An 18,529-nucleotide genomic window follows, 5' to 3' on the forward strand; every position below is an offset into this window, starting at 1 on the left:
TTTAACCCATTTGAGTTACATTAGAGACATTTTTGTTATCAAATTGCAACAAAACTAAACACTACCATCCTGTATTTAATATAGCTGAAGATCTTGTTCTCTGAAAAGGGGTAAAAAGGTTAAAAAGTCAGCCACTCCACCTTTTTATCTATGATGTAGAGATTATATTATATTCATGTTATAACAACCTTGGCATGCTATGCATATTTTATGATGTGAGGTTAGAATCAGGACATACTCTTATTGTCATTAGAAAATAAATTTTAATCTATGCAGAGTAACAAAGACATATATGTAGGTACAGTTCCAAAGTAGACATTGAAATACTGCTCGGCTGATAAGATTTCTGCTTACTTTTCACAGCTGTTTGACAGCACAATATTGATGACAGAAAGACCTTAGAAGTTAGTTAAAAATAAATCACATCAAGTGATTAACGGGCATTTCATACACGTTTATGTGTTATCATATATAAAGCAGTATAAAACAAATACAATAATGGACAGATGACAAGGCAAAAAAGAACGCGACTGTAAACATTTTGTATATATATGTGCTTTTTATGACGCCAGCGTCACCACAGATCGGGTCAACCGGTAACTGCCATCGTCAAGGCAGGGTATAAAAATCAACGTTATAAAAAACAAGAACAAAAAAACTCTACTCCATCTGATGTACATGTATTGGGTATCAAATCCTAAAGACACTACACCTGTATATTTCAACTAGTATACATAGGCAAACTGTGCAACCATAAAGCCTATTTTATACTTTACCGAAAGACTGTGTCGTACAACAAAAACAACATATTTTCAACAGTTGAATACACATCATTTGTGTTGTGTGACGCGACCGTTCGATTAAGCATGAATTAGCCTGTGTGGGCCTCAAAACAACGCCACACTACCTTCTTGGGGCTTGTGCGACAGAGAGCGCCATATTGGTGTGTATCCACAATGTTGTTTCCAGTCGTACGCTATCTTTCCCATCAGTCCCTTTATGGAAAGATGGTTGCAGTAACAAGGAGGCACAGTGGGTGTCACAACAAAAACAACACTTAATGCAGAGATGAAACTGGAATTCTTTCCCCCCCCCAGTCTTCCCATGAATAGAGCCAGCTCATATAGCAATACTGAGAAAGCCCTAAAACAACCCTACGTCTTTGGGCAGAGAGTCTCTGAAAGTCTCCAGCTCAGAGCTCAAGTGCTTATGTAGAAGAACGTATTGCCAGTTATTTCTTTTTCTTAAAAAATGGCTGCCATGATGGTGCAACTTTGGATTCCTGCTTTGGACTCCTGGTTTGGTGGTTTCACTTGCTGTCGGTAGCTAAATGCTCTAGCAGTGGGTTGGCCTCGCCCTCGGGAGTCTTGACGCTGTCTGTCCTCACGATGCAGGTGGGCCGATGGAGGTTGAGCATAACCATGAGCTGTTGTCTCTCCAGCCGCAGCTCCTCAATCTGGGCCTTCAGCTCTGAATTCACCATTTCCAGACGCTCCGATTCCTGGACAGAGAGATGTATTCGTAGGAGATGAATATACAAAGTACAATCCTGAGGGTTAGTGCACTCCTAAACTGTTCCACGTTTACTGTAGTGGAACAGTTCAGGCCAATGCCATTGAAAAAGACTGTACTACTGGATACTGTGCTGTACATGTTATTTGGCACAGGTAACCACGTGAAAGCAAATATAGCTTTCCCATGGGACAGGCTGTACCGTTGCAGGTAGCTTGTAAATGTGCAATTTGATCTCTAATGTATTTGTTGCGCTAACTCATTTGTCAGTTTGCTGATTCATCCACACTAAGAGGATAGTATAATTGTTTTTCTTGAAAGGCATGTTATAATTCTGCTACAGAAGACAGTTGTGAAAGGTGTGCAGTTATCATATTGAATTTTAAGTTGCTTAAGAACTCTCTCCCTAAATACATACGGTCCTGTGTCGGCCCTGGTCTTGTGTGTTTACGTCCATCTGTGTTTGTTGTGTTTCTGTTTGTCTGTTGATTACTTATTTATTTGTTACACTGTGCTGCTGTAACGCCACAATTTCCCTTTGGGGATTAATAAAGTATATCTCATCTCATCTCATCTCATTCTCAGCGTTAAACTAACTCTCTGGAGGTGAAAATACAGAGCTGCGTTTTCCAACTACAACGTTTTTGTAGAAGATTATAACCATTACCTGGTGGAATAGGGGAAAGTCAAATGTCATTTGATTGCATCTATCTAATAGGCCAAGCTTGTTTTGGGGGAGAGCCTTGTCCAACATCTGCTCTCCTGTACATCTGTATCCTCTGGCATCTGGTGAACTCACCCTTTGAAGGAAGTCAGTCCTTTCCTTCTTCTTGTTTCGGCACCGCGCTGCTGCCACTTTGTTTTTCTCTCTCCTTCGTTTCCGCCTATCATCATCCTCATCCATCTGCAGTGAGAAAGTACAATTGAGATGTCATGGCGCATTTTCACCAACAACAACAACAGACAGATAGATAAAGCGATCATAATTTAATAACAGACAGATAGATAAAGCTATCTTTATATTTGGTTTCCAAAATTAAACAGCCTGATCCCAGTTGTAATGATTACATCGCTGAGGATACGATTGTGAAGGCAACTCCTAGTAATGATGGGATTCATTTTGTACAATGCCTGAATTCTTAAACTAACACTAGAGGGCACTGATATCAAAAACGCTTTGAGTTGAGTTACATTAGAGGAATACATTTTTTTCAATTTGCAACAAAACTAAACACTACCATTCTGTATTTAATATGGCCATTTCAAATGGCTCATCACTTATTCTTATTACAAAACCTAATGAAAGTTAATTTGAACAGCTTGCAACTTCACGTTGAGACAAATGGTGTGATTGCCCATTTTGCCTTGCACTAGAATTACTACAGAAAACATAACTATCAGAAAACAAAAATTAAGGAATAGAAACAAATTGCAAAGTGAAATTATCTCCTCCACTATTGTCACTATTTATCTTAAAGAATACAAAGCTTTGAGATTTTGAATAGTTTAGAAAAATACCGAAAACGCCAAGGGTTGTGTGATTAATTCATCACTCTTCCTCCTTTTCCACCTCTGACTTGAAATGCATTTGCGTACTCGACCGCACAGAGCTAAATCGTTGTCTATAAATAGACAGCATGGATTACAAACAGCCACCGTTCCTCTTTCCTCATCCACTCCCTCTCTCCTGTAACACCTCTTCCTCCTCCTCACCTCTGTCTTGATGGCCAGTGGCCTCTTCCCCAGTCTCCCCAGGAAGTGCAGTGGGGAGGAGAGCATGGTGCCCAGCTGGCGGAAGTCAGCCAGTCTCAGTTGGTCAGTGAGCGTGGTGGCTGAGATGCCCGCCAGCGGGCCCAGGCCGGGCAGGGAGCCCGCTGCCAGTGAAGGGTCAGGAATCTGTCCCGGCATCATGTCCAACCCGGCCGCCACCGCCGCTGTGGAGAGACAGATTGTGATGTTCAGACAAGAGGAACGCTGATGGTACAAATGCGTCATCAGTGGTAGGCTATACAGTGTTGATTTTGATTCATTTTGATTTAGTTTTTAGTCATAGTCTTTTGAATGATTTATTTTGGCGGGCCTTGATGGCGTCGTAAATGACTGACTTTACACTTGGTTGTATGCTGAAAATAGCCGATCTACAAGCTCACAACGCATCGCAGCACGACACGTTGTGAGCTTGTAGATCTGCTATTTTCAGAGCGCAACACCGGAGCGCAACCAAACATAAAATGACTTGTCTTTTAGTTCTACTGGATCTCTTCTCCAGTAGTCCATCCCTAACATTTTAATTGTCAAGATATTTAATCTTAGTTTTAGTCATCATAGCTTAGTTTTTATTTGGTTTTCTTCAGCGAAAAAATGGTATTCGACGAAACATTTTCGTCATAGTTTTAGTCTACCAAATTAACACTGGTATACTGTATGTACCGATGACAGACACATTAACGTCCATAACGTCACTATCGGGCAGAAAACTTCTATCTCGTATTTCATCTTTTCATGTCTTTTCGTAAATGAACGCATTTTTTTTTTACTTTGTTGTATGACAGAGTCTCGCAAAAGAAGTTAAAATAGCCTGTCTGTGGTTTTTTATATAAATATTTAACCAATGAAAAGCATTAACAAGAGCTTGTGACTAAATAACTACATTGGATCCATTGTAACACTGGTTATTTTTTCCATTTCCTGAAAAGTAACAGCTTTGGACATAGAGACAAGGTTTCCGCCCAACAGCAGCGATAAGTACACTTTGTGCAATGGCCTTGCAGAGGGAATTTCCATGCCATTGGAATCTCCATTGTATGGTATATAGATTTATATTCCACTTAGTCTCGCAGTACCAAAAACAAATAGATATATATCTAATGTCTGGTGCACAGAAATTGAAAAGTGGATAAGGACCTAAGACGAAAAAAAATAAGAAAAAGAAAAATGCATGACATGCATATACTGTATAAAGTGACCAACCAAACACAGACCTCCTTAGAGCAATAACGACCAACTGTGGACTTTGGCTTGTCTGAGACTTTCTCTGACAAAACCTGGACAATAATTGCTAATAAAAAAATATCGATAATTGATCATTTAGAAAATAATCCATTAGTAATCAATCCATATTCTGGGTATGTCATTATAGGCAAAAAAGAAAATAGTGACTACAGGTTGTACTCATCATTTCTTGGACTCATTAGCATAATACCAGCCACAGTAATAATGCCTTTCATGAGCTATCATAACGCTAAACTGTAAGATCTGTCTTCAACAGGGGGTCCGGGACCCCTTGGGGGTCCTCAGAGTTACTACAGGGGGGCTGCCAAAGCTTTGTGTGAAAGGACCCCCCTCCCATTCTGGGAAGAACATGTGCCGAAAATAGCAGATCTACAAGCCAACAACAACAAAAAATAGCAGACAACGTATTGAGGGTTAAATGTCTGAAAATACACATTAGCATAAATCCAACATATTAATAGAAAATAATGTGTAAATGAATAAACAAAGAATATTAATTTTCACAACACTGATAAGTACTCTCAAACAAGTCTATGAATCTATGTCTATGAATGACTTGAATCTGCAACTCAATTTTATATATGTAGTTCCCTGCTTCATCTCTCTCTCAGCTAAGCCTTGATAAGGGGTCCTTGGCCTCAAAAATGTTGAAGATCCCTGCTCTACTCCAAATCTCTAAGCCGAAAATAGCTGATCTACAAGCTCACGACGTGTTGTGAGCTTATAGATCAGCTATTGTCAGTGAATGTTGTCAGTGAATTTTTTCTTAATGTTCGCCTATTAAGACAGGACTAGAATAGGGATGCTAGGGATCATGTGGTTAATTTAGCTCTGACTGTACAAATGGATTAATTACTGAGGATTTTACGTGCAACGTAATCAAATTTGTGACTGATCCATGTCATTCACCATCAGGCTGAATCCATTGCTGTTGTCCACCAGTATTGCCATGTCTGCTTATTATGAGCAACTTTGGCCTTGTTTTTCTGTAAAGTTCCTTGAAATGTCAAGGTTCCCCAAATTAATATTTGTCCACGGACCCCATCTGAAAATATTTTGTGCCAGGGACCACCGTACCAGATTTGCTTTCTTAAAATGTTTTAAAAATATTCCACATTTGTCACTTTTTTCCAAGATTAAAAAAATAAATAGCAGATGTATGCTTAAAGCGCTAGTCGCTTCTTTTGGGCTTGTTTTCATAGAGCTGGTTGCTTATTTCTCTCGCAAAATCTGGCAACGCTGTTGTCCACATCAACACATTTAACAAATGCACCTGGGGTGCAAACCCTTCCTGCACCAACATCTATTGTTCTACATCTCTTCATTGTGACCTTGACCATTGACCTGTTCTACCCAAATGTTAATCATGTTACCGTGCTATTTATCAAACAGGAACAATAACAGTCCCCTGCCACACATTGTTGTGGGCAGGGTAATAATTTCATAGCTACTATTGTGTCCAAGATTCAAAAATGCAAGTTTTGATAGCTGTGATATTTGTCCAGTTGGCAACCAATGGCAAAACAAACTTCTCTCTGTTTACACCCACTCACACGTCTCTTGACTTGCAATGGGAACGATCTAGAATCCTTGTACAGTATGAAACATGGTAAAATTGATGCCCATTCATATTTTACTGCATACCTGTTAATCAGTTACAATGAATATTTGTCATCTGAAATACTTTGTCACATTTTCACATTTGTCACAGTTTTGTGTGGCAAAAATAGCAAAGGTACAAGCTCACAACACATCTTATCAAGCTTGGAGATCTGCTATTTTTGCAATTCTCAAACTTGTTGACAATTTATTCGCCTATGATGACATGCCAGGTTAATTTACTATCTATCCACGTACAAGTCAAATAAAGACATCAAAAGCAGCTAAATGCTACATACTGTGGATGAGACTCATGTATTCCACCACCGCCCTCTTTCAACAATTTTGGGCAATTTAAAAGGTTTGTTTGACCACAGTACGTTTTAATGTAATCAGGGAGGAATGAAGGAGAGCGAGAGGAGAGAAAAAAAAAGGAGAGCTTGTGCAGGCCCAGAGGAAGTGGCTGGAGAATTAAGACGTCTCTCTAATTACTGTAAGACCAAGACTTGGAAATCTTCTGATGGCCAAATAAAAAACAAATGTTACAGATGGAAACCGTGCAACTTGAGCCGTCTCTGCCCTGCCCCGTCTCTGTGATCTGGGAGGAGAGGCACAGAAGAGACCACTGGATTTCACCAAAGTCACAGTTTACTTGCGAGCTACTGTAGTAGATCGGCAATTTTAGCTATTTTGGAAGATTATTACAAGTTTCTGAAAATGTTTTGAAATATTTTGTCAATCGGCTGTAATGACATGGCTAAAACAGCGACACCAAGTTGAAAGTGGTACAAGATACAAGATATGAGATAATCTGCCTATACAGTATACGCTGAACTGTAATATCTCAGAAAAATCGCACAACAACATGATTATCTACAACTTTTGTCTACCAAGGAAATGTCAGATAGTACTACTGGGAAAAACGTTCAAAAATGTTATCAGGATGGAGCATAAAAAGCCTCTAGTCTAAAAAAGATCTACTTAAAGGACCACTTCACCCATTTTTATACTAATACTCATAAGATGGCACCATTTCTGTCTATTTGGTCTGTGTCTCAGAAGAGGGCTATGAACAGTTCAGAAACCTGCCTACCAGTGACATCATCGGTACTGTAGGCAGGTTTGATCATTTCAAACAAGATTTCAACCTTTTCCCCCATTTTTAAAAAATTAATTCAAGAGCATAGAATCAGAGGACATTGCTCTTGCATACAAATAAAAAAGAGGAAAAAGTTGAAATTACCTAACCTGCCTACCGATGATGTCACTGGTAGACAGGTTTCTGAACTGTCTACAGCCCTCCTCTGAGACACACAGTGAGTAAACAGCAATGGTGCCATCTTATAATGAGTAAGGACCAATTATATGAAGATACGTTGAAAACGGGTGGCGTGGTCCTTTTAAAGGAACGCTATTATGCCGTCGATGTGTATTTCTGTTCATTGTTGATGATTATCAATCTATAAAAACGATATTTACATTACAACCCAATGAACCCACACTGAGAAAATTCCCCTTTCTGTATGTTTATCCCCGCGACATTACTGGGGTACTTTTCAGCACGACTTCAGCAGCATTTCAGAAACACAAAGACTGCTCAGTGTTACGGCTGCTGATGGAACTTTAGTCCTACGGCAAATATGTAGAAGTAAAGTATGTTATACATTTTGAGTGTCCCTACTCCCTTTAACTAATTCTTTTTTATACAGTAGAGCAGATGGATTTCTGTAAATGATGCCAATTCATATTTGCCCCCCCTGGAGTATTTATTCAGGAACGCTACAAACACTACAGGTTGGCCACAGACTGTACAGAGTCCCTCTCATATGGAACCAACAAAGACATCTATTGTGAGGTGATGCGAGACAGCTGACTTCGCTGGTGGGTGACCAGCTGACAAGCTGACTGTTTTGTGAGATTGAGCTTTTCTTTCTTGCAATATACAGAGCCTTTCACTTTGCTCTGTTGCAAAAAAACATAAGACGAGGTAATGAAAAATGCAGGGTTATGTAACTCTATTCTAATGTACTCCACCCTACGTTGAGACTGTCTGGCCTCAAAGTGTTTTTGTAGTTGGACTCGAATGTACTCATGTGTCTAGCATGAGTGAGACCAAGTTCAGCTCTGTTTTATTTTTGTTATTTATAGAGTATGTTATCTCTTATGTTCTTATGATGGTGCTGTTACCACTCTGTGGGTTACAGTAGTGTAAAGTAACTAAGTACATGTACCCAAGTACTGTATTTAGGTACAATTTCGAGGTATTTCATTACTTTACTGGAGTATTTCCAATTTTCAATACTCCACTACATCTCACTCAGAGGCAAATATTGTACTTTTACTCCATTACAATTGTGGGAAAACATACTTTGTAGATTTTGATTATTATAATAAAACACCTACAACACGTTGCGATGTGTTGTAAGCTTGTACATCTGCTATTTTCAAAAGATTTTAATACATTTTGAAAAGTAAATGTTGAATACTGGACTTGTATAAGAGTATTTCTGTTTTGTGGAAAAGTAATGTGACTTCCATCACTGTTTGGTTATATGAGAAGTCTGTCAGATATCGTCAGAAATTACTTCATATCTTCATTATGATAAAACTGGATCCTAACCCTTTTGGATAAGTTGATAGGGAATGAGTATCAAACCAGAGCACAAATTCAGCTTGAGGATGGTTTAATTAAACCAAAATTGGACATGCCTACAGCTATGTTGTTAATTACAATTAGTTTTCTAACGTTACTTAATGCCTTTGTTCAAATGCATTATAGTGGATCCAGATAAATCTAGATTGTGACCAAGCAGTTCAACATCTTGTCATCTGCCACCTCTGGGCCTGAATTGACTAATTTATGCTTCGTCATATGACGGCATCGCTCACCGAAAATAGCCATATCTACAAGCTAATGCGACACGCTAAGCTTGTGGGTCGGCTATTTTCGGCGTGCAGCACCATTGTACGACAAAGTATAAATCAAGCTTATGATTTATTAGGCCCAAAGACAAGCTGGTGTACAGACCCAGTCATTTTATTATTTAACTCCTTGCCACTATTTTCTCTCTCTCTCTCTCTCTCTCTCTCTCTCTCTCTCTCTCCCCTCCTCCCCCTCTCTCCAACTGTATGTATACTGTACTCCCATTTACAGTGCACTTGGCAGCCGTCTAATGTTTTTTCTGGAGAGAAAGAGAACAAGACAGCCCTGGTGAAAATCTGTCTCGGACAAAATTCCCTTTCGCTCAACTCCCAGAGGAGTCCATAAGCAATGGAGGGTGCCAAGGTCCACTCAAAGACTGTCTAACAAGACAAACCATATGCTAGCTAATGTGGGGCTGGGTGGGCTTGAAATCCATTAGTTAACTGCCAGACAATGGCATGCCATGAACCGTTGGATTACTGTGCAATTGAACCATTCCTGTTCACTCGACCTGACACGCTTTAGGGCACATCCACCAGAAAATCTTTAGAGATTATGTTGTTAGAGAGACTTGAGGTATGTGTAAAATATACTTAAAGTGAGCAATCAGGATGCTGAATTCCATCCATATGGCAACTAGGGCTAGTGATATTGTCAAAACAAAATATTAATAACTTTTGACCGAATACCACAATATCGATAATATGACCACATTTTGTGGATGGTTATTGGTGGTTTCAGAGGATAATGACACACATAAACTTTGAGGAACGATCATTAGTAATGTGGATTTTTGGTCATGTCATCAACTGCAAAACGTTTCAAAAACATTTGACAAAATCAGTTCCGCAAGCTCACAACATGTTACGTTCCAATGCGTTGAGAGCTTAGATAGGCTATTTTTCTGTGTGTGTTTTTTTTTTAAATAGAGCCTAAGTGGTCAATGGTTAGAATGCTGACATTTGACTCAACAGTGTGCCATGTTTGCAATTACATTGTCCAATGCTGACCAGTAAGACTGCATTGGAGTCCAAAAGATGGAATCCAACCCGGCCACAGAGCCAACAACCACAGGAACTAAAACATCAATTACTGTAGCAATGACAGCGCAAAAGGTTCAGACAGAATCAGAATGGAGTTCAATCACCCTGCTGGCTAGATACTTGGTGTCTGTTTACAGCTAGGCTATGATAATGCTGCGCTCTAATAAAGAAAAGTTAGTTTCATGTCTACTAAAAGTGATAATATAATTATAATAAATGCTACTGGATATGTTCTTAGACAGGCATACTGCAAGGAAATCCCCTTTCTTGGGTTCTTGGCTTGTTGAAACAAGTTTACCCATTTGAGCCCACCTCTGCTGCCACACACACACACACACACACCCACACACACACCCACCCACCCACACACACACACACACACACAGACAGACAGACACAGACAGACACACACACACAGACACACAGACACACAGACACACAGACACACACACACACACACACACACCTGTTGTCTAGCATTTCCCTGCACGGTGAGATGAGATTACACCATTTAAAACCCCACAGACTGGAGAGAGGGATTGGCCAGAGGGTAACAAAGTACAGATGGAATGGAATGCACTAAATATACAGCAAGACTCCTTTCAATTATGAGACATGTGTGCGTGCGTGCGTGCGTGCGTGCGTGCGTGCGTGCGTGCGTGCGTGCGTGCGTGCGTGCGTGCGTGTGTGCGTGCGTGCGTGCGTGCGTGTGTGCGTGCGTGCTCACATGCACGCACTCACGGACGTAGTCCAACTTAACTTTTAAGTCAGGTAACAAACTTCAGAGTATTTGTGCAAAACAGAAATATAGCAGATGCATAGACTGCAAAAAAAAGTTTATGAAACACTTTTCAAAAGAAGGGTATTTTTCTAACTTTTTTTTCCTGTTGCAGTCCTGCCTGCTGCCCAGGATTAGCGGTCAGCGTTTGATGATGCAACACCACCACTGTGTTTTCTCAGTCAAGCAGAAAAGCCAGTGCCACACAGCTCTAGGCCCAGGCTGCCCTCAAACAAAGACACCTAACACACAGCCCTGCAGCGGCGGTGTGCTGGTGTGGGCACTGCTGCTGCCGCTCAGAGTTGCTGAGCAGAGAGGGGCTGAAGCCAAGCGCACCGAGGGTGGGGAGCGGAAATGTCATGTGTTAGTTATGAAATATAGAACTGCACTCAAAGCTGGGGCCTGGCAAGAGCCCAAGACCAATTCAATTGCATGCGAGCCGTGGTGGAGGTGTGTGTTAAAGGAGTGTGTGTATATGTCTGACAGTATCATAATGCGTGTATAATATAATAATGTGTGTGTGTGTGTGTGTGTGTGTGTGTGTGTGTGTGTGTACACACACACACACACACACACACACACAGAATCTGCACTGTATACGGTGTATACAGTGTAACACGGTAGAACACACCACTGCATGCACATATACTGTATTATACAAACACACACATATAAATATATATATATATATATATATATATATATATATATATATATATATAGATATAAACATATATACTGTATCTATGGATATATCTCTATATACACCTAGTTTCTCCATTCGCATACTCTATCTGTCTGCAGCTCAACCAAATAGGTCCATTTCCTGAGTCATTCCTGAGAGCAATTAGCAGCTTCAGGGCTGTGGAATTCAGCCCCTTAGCAATGGCCAACAGCACAACTGGAGGCCCTATTATACTCAGCTCCTATAGTGAAGGTGTGTGTGCGGGTGTGCATGCATGCATGCGTGTGTGCGTGTGCATAGGTGTGTGTGGAAGGAGAGTGAAAGAAAAGCGAGTTATTGAGACTTGCAGGCCAATCATTAGCCTTTGCCTTCTCATGAAACATTGGTCGCACAAAATGGTTGGCAAAGTGCTCAAAGTTTAAACACAAAAGAGAGTCTAAATGTGGAGGTTTAGTCTATGTCATAGACTAAACCTCCACTAGCGCATTGCTCTCGTGGTGTCTAAAAGCAGAAGTCAACAAAGGTATCCGCTGGCAGCAATCTTAACAAGCTAAACGTGATGGCCAATTTAACCTCGCACAAGCTAAATGTCGTAGAGACCGGAGGCACCAGCCACACTTCCTAGAATGCTTTTTTTTTACCACTAAAGTTTTCAACATCCTTTGTTTCCCTCTCGTTCTGGACTAAGGAATTGCTCGCTCCGCATACCAGCATCTTGCACAACTCTCTCCATGTCTTGTGCTCAAAACTTTTTAAGGTTCTATATCTCTGCAAGAGCCCTGCAAATGAACAATGAGAGCGGGTCTTGAGCCAAGGCACGCTCTCTCAATCCATGGCCAAGGTCTGAGTGATCATCATTACCGTCTGCACTCAGTCAGGCTATGTGTTGAGTTACAGCCTTTCGCAATCCTCCAGAGAGGCCAGGGAATTTGGCAGGACAGGACTGTCCAACTATACAGTATCAACATTCCTCCAAAAAGCCCTCATTATATTTTCATTGGAGGGACAATGATGAGACAGGCAAAAAGAAGAGAACCTCGCGTGGGTTTACTGTAAAACCCTGAGTTATTATGTTAACTCAGAGAGAATACAAACGGAAGCAAATGTACCCGTACGGGTGCATTTGCTTCCATCCATACCCTCTCTGAGTAATTGAGGATTTGACTGTGTTGTTCTGATCATGCTACGGTCATCTCTGGTCATTAAACTCAAGTGTGTGTGTGTGTGTGTGTGTGTGTGTGTGTGTGTGTGTGTGTGTGTGTGTGTGTGTGTGTGTGTGTGTGTGTGTGTGTGTGTGTGTGTGTGTGTGTGTGTGTGTGTGTGTGTGTGTGTGTGTGTGTGTGTGTGTGTGTGTGGGTGTGTGTGGGTGTGTCAGTGTTATCAAGAGTGACAGCCAGATCTTTTTCACAGCTTTCATTTCTCGTTCTTCACTTCAAGTTCCCATAGGCTAAGCAGGACTTGGATGCATGCACCCGTTAGCACAACTAGAGACAGAAGGAACTTGTGATGATGACTAAACATTCCTAACATCATTCTAGTGCAAATATGAGTATGTGACTTTACAGTATATTTAAGGATGGCGACAACGCTAAACATGTGACTTTAATTAGTTGTTGTCAATTTAGGCAAACACTCAGCAAGCGAGTTAGAGTACAGTAGCTAGTTAGATCTATTGCTATTTTGCTCACAATTAAATTATTTGAGGCTGCAGTACATTTAAATATTGTATTACATTGTTGGCTATGTCATAAACAAATCAGTGCATTTGAAAGGTCAAAACAAACATGCAAAGCAGTTGCAGAAGTGCATCAGGCATGAGACTTTCTGTGGCCTACAGTATATTGACAATTGTGTGATCACTGGCTAGGTTCCTGCATTCAGTAAGATGCAAACCAATGCACATACACACCTATGCCCTTTTACTGTAACTAGGTGGTTCTGTTTTATAATGATTCTATTTTCTCAGAGTTAGAAGTCAAGCTTTGAGGATTAAATGAATCACAACTAGAAAAAGTGCTCCTCGGAGCACAGGTCTCCGCCAGGTCAGGTAGGTTATTGTGGGCCAGCAATGTTCAGAATTTGCCAGTCAGGATGGAATATAAAATATCAAAAAATTTGTTTTATATAAGTCTGCCTCCTGGTGGCGCTATAAAAGGCAGATGTGAAAAATGCAGGGCAAAGGTTTTTCCTTGGCCTGTAGGGAGTGCACATACAAAGTTTTACACAGATCGGTGCAGTTATAGTTAAAAACACGAATCGGCCTATTATAGCGCCACCATGAGGCTGTTTTGAAAATATTCGAGTGGCATTTCTTCCTCAGCCTAGTGGGAATATACAAGCAAAATTTCATGGAAATTGCACGCTGTGTTCATGATTTGAGGCATTTTGTTCAAAATGGAGCACACCTGCAAACTTTGGAAGCCATTCTTAGCCAATCAGAATGGAATATGAAAAATCTGAAAGACCCATTTTGTTTAATGACTATAGAGATACTGTGTACCAATTCGCGTGACGTTTGGACCAAATCTGTAGGAGTACAGTAAATAAATGTGTTTTGCAAAAAGCGGCCTCCTGGTGGCGCTATAACAGGGCCATGTGAAAATTTTGGAGCAGAGGTTCTGAATTGGCATCCAGGGAGTGTGTGTGCACAGTTTGGGAGCGACCGGGCCAACGGTGCCGGAGATTAGCTGGTGACAGACGGAGAGACGGACGGACGGAAGGACGGACACACGGACAGGGGGTAAAACATACTCTCTCGCCATGCCTTTCGGCCTGGCGGAGACAATAACAAATGTCGACAAAGGCATTCCATATGTACTGACTTCTGTCCAATGACAAAGCCCTGGTCAATTTTGAGCAATCCTTGACATTAGCACATTGGCCAACCAACAGAAATTTTTATTTAATGCCATCTGCTGAAGCAATCAGCAATATTATGTAACATGTGGTTGTCACGTCAATGATGTTTCATACTTTGACTTCTGATATTTCCTCATCTACCCCACATGAAGCACGTGTTCTCTCAAACAGAAACCCTGAAGATTATGACTGCAATGTGTTTGTTGTTCTTTAATACAAGAGGTTGCAGGTTAAAATATAGGTACGTGTGTTGAAACAAAGCTTGCTCTGTGCACAGGGACAGCAAATTGGTTTCACTTCAAAAATGTTCAAACAACAAAGGAATTCAGTAAATCTGGAAGTCATGATTATTTCAAGGCCTTAAAAAGGACCCTTTTCTACACGTCCTTTCGTTTTTCAAAAACATGTTTTTCCAGCACTAGCCCCACAAAATGTCTCTTCTCTCGGTTACACCCTTGGACTTCTGGGTGTTCACTCGATAATGTACGTCTCGGTTGCCTCTGCGCGATGTTTTCACATGCCATGTGGATAGGCTTATGGGGACTTTGAAATAACAATGTGATAGCCAGCGTGCTGAATGGCTGCTCCTCCAGCATTAGTATTAGTAACACTGAGCTAGCAGTTGCACGACTGCTTAGCCTTCCTGCAATGCGTCTACTGTCTATTCAGTCTGCTAGGGGTGCAGCGTAGCAATTCCAGCTCTCCAGAGAGGCACTGGAAGGCATTTCTACTTAAAATAAACCCTGTGCGCCCACGTCCAGCCTCTCACAGCCCCTGTTGGCCCTGCGCTGTCTGTCGGCTTGCCAGCCCTTCCCCATTAATCCACTGCAGCGTTCCATTTATGCGGAAACCATCCCACGGATGTGCTCGGGCAGGCGCTGGGGCATTTAAAACCCCCTGTAACACACACTTGTTCCCTTTAGACACACAGGCAAACACAAACAGACTCTTTGACACGCGCACGTGGATGAAGCTCACTCACATACAGTACATGTTTGCACTGCATGACATATACTGTACATGCACATGCAATCAGCACAGTGATGGAAAGCCTGCACTCACAATGTGGGAATGCATATTCACTGGTTGTCACAAACACAGACACACACACACACACACACACACACACACACACACACACACACACACACACACACACACACACACACACACACACACACACACACACACACACACGCTGCACGGATGTGTTGTATGTGCGCATGCACACAGACACACACACACACACACACACTGAAGTAGTCAATGGGAGATTTGTGCTGCTGCATTCAAATCCCTGTTATGCCTTATTTATACAGTTACCTAGTTAGCACCGACATTAGGTGATCTACAATCTGTGCTGCGACATGTGAGCTTGTATTGGCTATTTTTGACAACACTGGGGTGCAACCATGTATAAATCACTCTTTATGCTGTAAACCATACACACGCACGCACACACACACACACACACACACGCACACAGGCACGCACACACGCACATCTAAAGACATACCCACATCCCATTCCATGATTGGCCTATGGCCTAAGGGCCACTGAAGGCAAATAACTAAAGCTATCTATGATGTAGACAGAATTTCTGTTCAAGTGTAAATCTTTTTGAAGTCCCTGGCCTGATGTAGATATAATTTACAGTTTGGAGCTGTGTAGTAATGTTTAAAGAAAACAAAGCTGTAGTGTAGTGTAACAACACAGTCCAATATTAGGCTGGTTAATCATACAGTTTTGATGCATGAGAACACCCATTTTAACAGGTGTCATTTTCCATTCTGTGGATAAAACCTGCGGCCTTGATTCAATAAAACAATGATATTGATTATGTTCTAGTCTAGGCACAACATTGGCAAATCTAAGCTGTTATACAGCAATAAATTGTGCGTTGTTACTGTTGTTGTTGTTTTCAAAGATTTATTATCTGCATTAAATGCTTTATTCCAGATAGAAGAATGGAAGGAAATCAAGAGCAGAGACATGCGATACAAGACAGTCAGATAACTCTGATCCTTCTGCTCACAACAATCCTAATCGGTGCACTACTTGGCTGAGCCACCATTGAATCAAATTGAAAGTTAACTTAAGTCAAAAGTCAGCTGTACTAGAAACGATAATCATGGCCATTAAGGAACTTCCCACAGTGCATCAGGGTGTGAACTAGAACTACTTCAGTATTAGGCATAGCTTCCTGATCAATAACACAGTTGAGAGAAGCTGGTATACTCACTCAAAGAAAAGTTGGCAACCCTCTTCTAGCAATGGTGCAATTGTGTTTGGACGCTGTAGGAAGACACAAAGTTGTATTATTGCTTTTTGTTTTGTTTTGTTATTTGTTTACTTTTTTTAAATCTCAGATTTGCAAACAATGACCTTGAGGTGGTTCATCACTCTGTGGATCTACAGGTATATCCACCTTGAGCCACCTCAAGTTGAGCCAAATTAAAGAGAAAACAAGTTTTGTTTTGTATAGCTTCTCTTTCTGCATCTGGAGACAATTTATTGTATGTAATCTCAAAAGTGCCAAAAATAGAACTGTGCTCTTTAAGCTGTGCCGCTTCAATCCATAAATCCATATTGGTCGTCTAGACCAGTGGTTCTCAAACTTTTTCATTTCAAGGACCCCCAGGTCTACTATGCATTAGGCCACGGACCCCGTAACTCTGACAGTGTCCATTTGGTTCCATTTGGACACTCTCTGAGTTGCCAATCATTTAGCTGAGGACCCCCTGGAAACCCCTCAACTATCCCCTGGGGGTCCCCGGACCCCACTTTGAGGACCACTGGTCTAGACTTGTCCGTAAACTATCCAATCATTTAGCCGAAACCCTACAATGGTGAGTGTATAGCGTTACATAACTTTGGAAGTAATTGACACTTCACGTGCTATATGTAACAGACTGTATCAAAGACCGATAACATGAACATAATTCATGCAAATAGTAAACCATTAACCGCTATCGATTGCTATAGTGGGTAAAACATATTGTGGTCTGTTATAGCCTAGTTATAATAACAGCGTAACAGTTGATAAAGAAAGCAACACATTGAGATCTGCAGTTTCACGAATTGCTTAAATAGTATACGTTAAACCCAACGGCATTTTATGAATTTTGCTTTGGGTACATATACCCATTAAGGCATTATAGTGGCTATAATCTCATCAATACATGCTGCCCTAGGGCGCGAATAGAAAACTACAGCAGATGTCGTTAATAAAACCTATAGATGATGACAATAAAGTAATGAGAAAGTTAAGAAAAATCTTCAGACTGCAGTTCACTATATCCACGATAACGATCCAATCCAGGAGAAGTCATCACAATACAAGCGTGGTGTAAACAGGCTTACCTGTTATGCGTCCAAAACTCGAGGTAAAATGTGGTGTGTGGAGAGTTGTGTGGATCGGATGTAAGCTTTTGAGACTAAAAGTGGTTGCATCAGCCCGTTTAAATAGTGATCTGTATCTGGGAGGGCTCAGGAATGCGGAACCGTGGCGTCCAGACGTAAGCATGGATGAAAATAATAAGAGGAGGGCTGGATATGAAAAAAGTTGTTTAGGCTCCGCCCCATGGCTGCCTAGCAACCGAGAAAACACACAACATATTACTGAGAGGAAAGTTTCAGCTGTGGGATACAGACAGAGACCTGGCAAAATGTGTCTATGTGCTATAAACAAGCTTAATAAATAAAGTTATGGCTATAAACACACACACACACACACACACACACACACACACACACACACACACACACACACACACACACACACACACACACACACACACACACACACACACACAGTGGTGGAAGAAGTACTCAAATGTTTTACTTAAGTAAAGTATCAATACTGCAATGTAGAAATACTCTGTTACAAGTAAAAGTCAGGAATTAAAAATGTACTTGAGTAAAAGTACAAAAATATTGGTATCAAAATATACTTGAAGTACAAAAGTAAAAGTGCGTATGCAGAATGTCCCATTTCACAAGTTTTCAAATTAAAGATCTTTTGAAAATAGCAGATCTACAAGCTCACATTGCGATGCATTGTGAGCTTGTAGATCGGCTATTTTCAAATGGCCGTAATAATAATCAAAATCTACAAA

At 40.9% G+C, this 18,529-nt stretch overlaps 1 protein-coding gene across 1 annotated transcript; it reads right to left on the minus strand.

The window, feature by feature from the left end:
• Nucleotides 1-1,089: 1,089 nt before the first annotated feature.
• Nucleotides 1,090-17,887, minus strand: LOC308103319 (jun dimerization protein 2-like). Its single transcript, XM_080453240.1, has 5 exons — nucleotides 17,775-17,887; nucleotides 16,654-16,706; nucleotides 3,226-3,446; nucleotides 2,312-2,416; nucleotides 1,090-1,501 (listed from the first exon to the last, which is right to left on the minus strand). The coding sequence occupies exons 3-5, from the start codon at nucleotides 3,421-3,423 to the stop codon at nucleotides 1,310-1,312; spliced, it is 495 nt and encodes a 164-aa protein (XP_080309366.1). The 5' UTR covers nucleotides 3,424-3,446; nucleotides 16,654-16,706; nucleotides 17,775-17,887; the 3' UTR covers nucleotides 1,090-1,309.
• Between the last annotated feature and the right edge of the window lie 642 nt (nucleotides 17,888-18,529).

This window comes from Gymnoscopelus braueri, assembly GCF_963280865.1.
Source record: "Gymnoscopelus braueri genome assembly, chromosome: 16".
Classification (NCBI taxonomy): Eukaryota; Metazoa; Chordata; class Actinopteri; order Myctophiformes; family Myctophidae; genus Gymnoscopelus; species Gymnoscopelus braueri.

What these genes read in the sequence shown, in the direction of transcription:
- LOC308103319 (XM_080453240.1), bottom strand. Translation starts at nt 3,423, where the DNA reads ATGATGCCGGGACAGATTCCTGACCCTTCACTGGCAGCGGGCTCCCTG. An exon ending in CACTGGCCATCAAGACAGAG is followed by an intron (nt 2,417 to 3,225) that starts GTGAGGAGGAGG and finishes TTCTCACTGCAG; the next exon opens with ATGGATGAGGATGATGATAG. An exon ending in GGACTGACTTCCTTCAAAGG is followed by an intron (nt 1,502 to 2,311) that starts GTGAGTTCACCA and finishes CTCTCTGTCCAG; the next exon opens with GAATCGGAGCGTCTGGAAAT.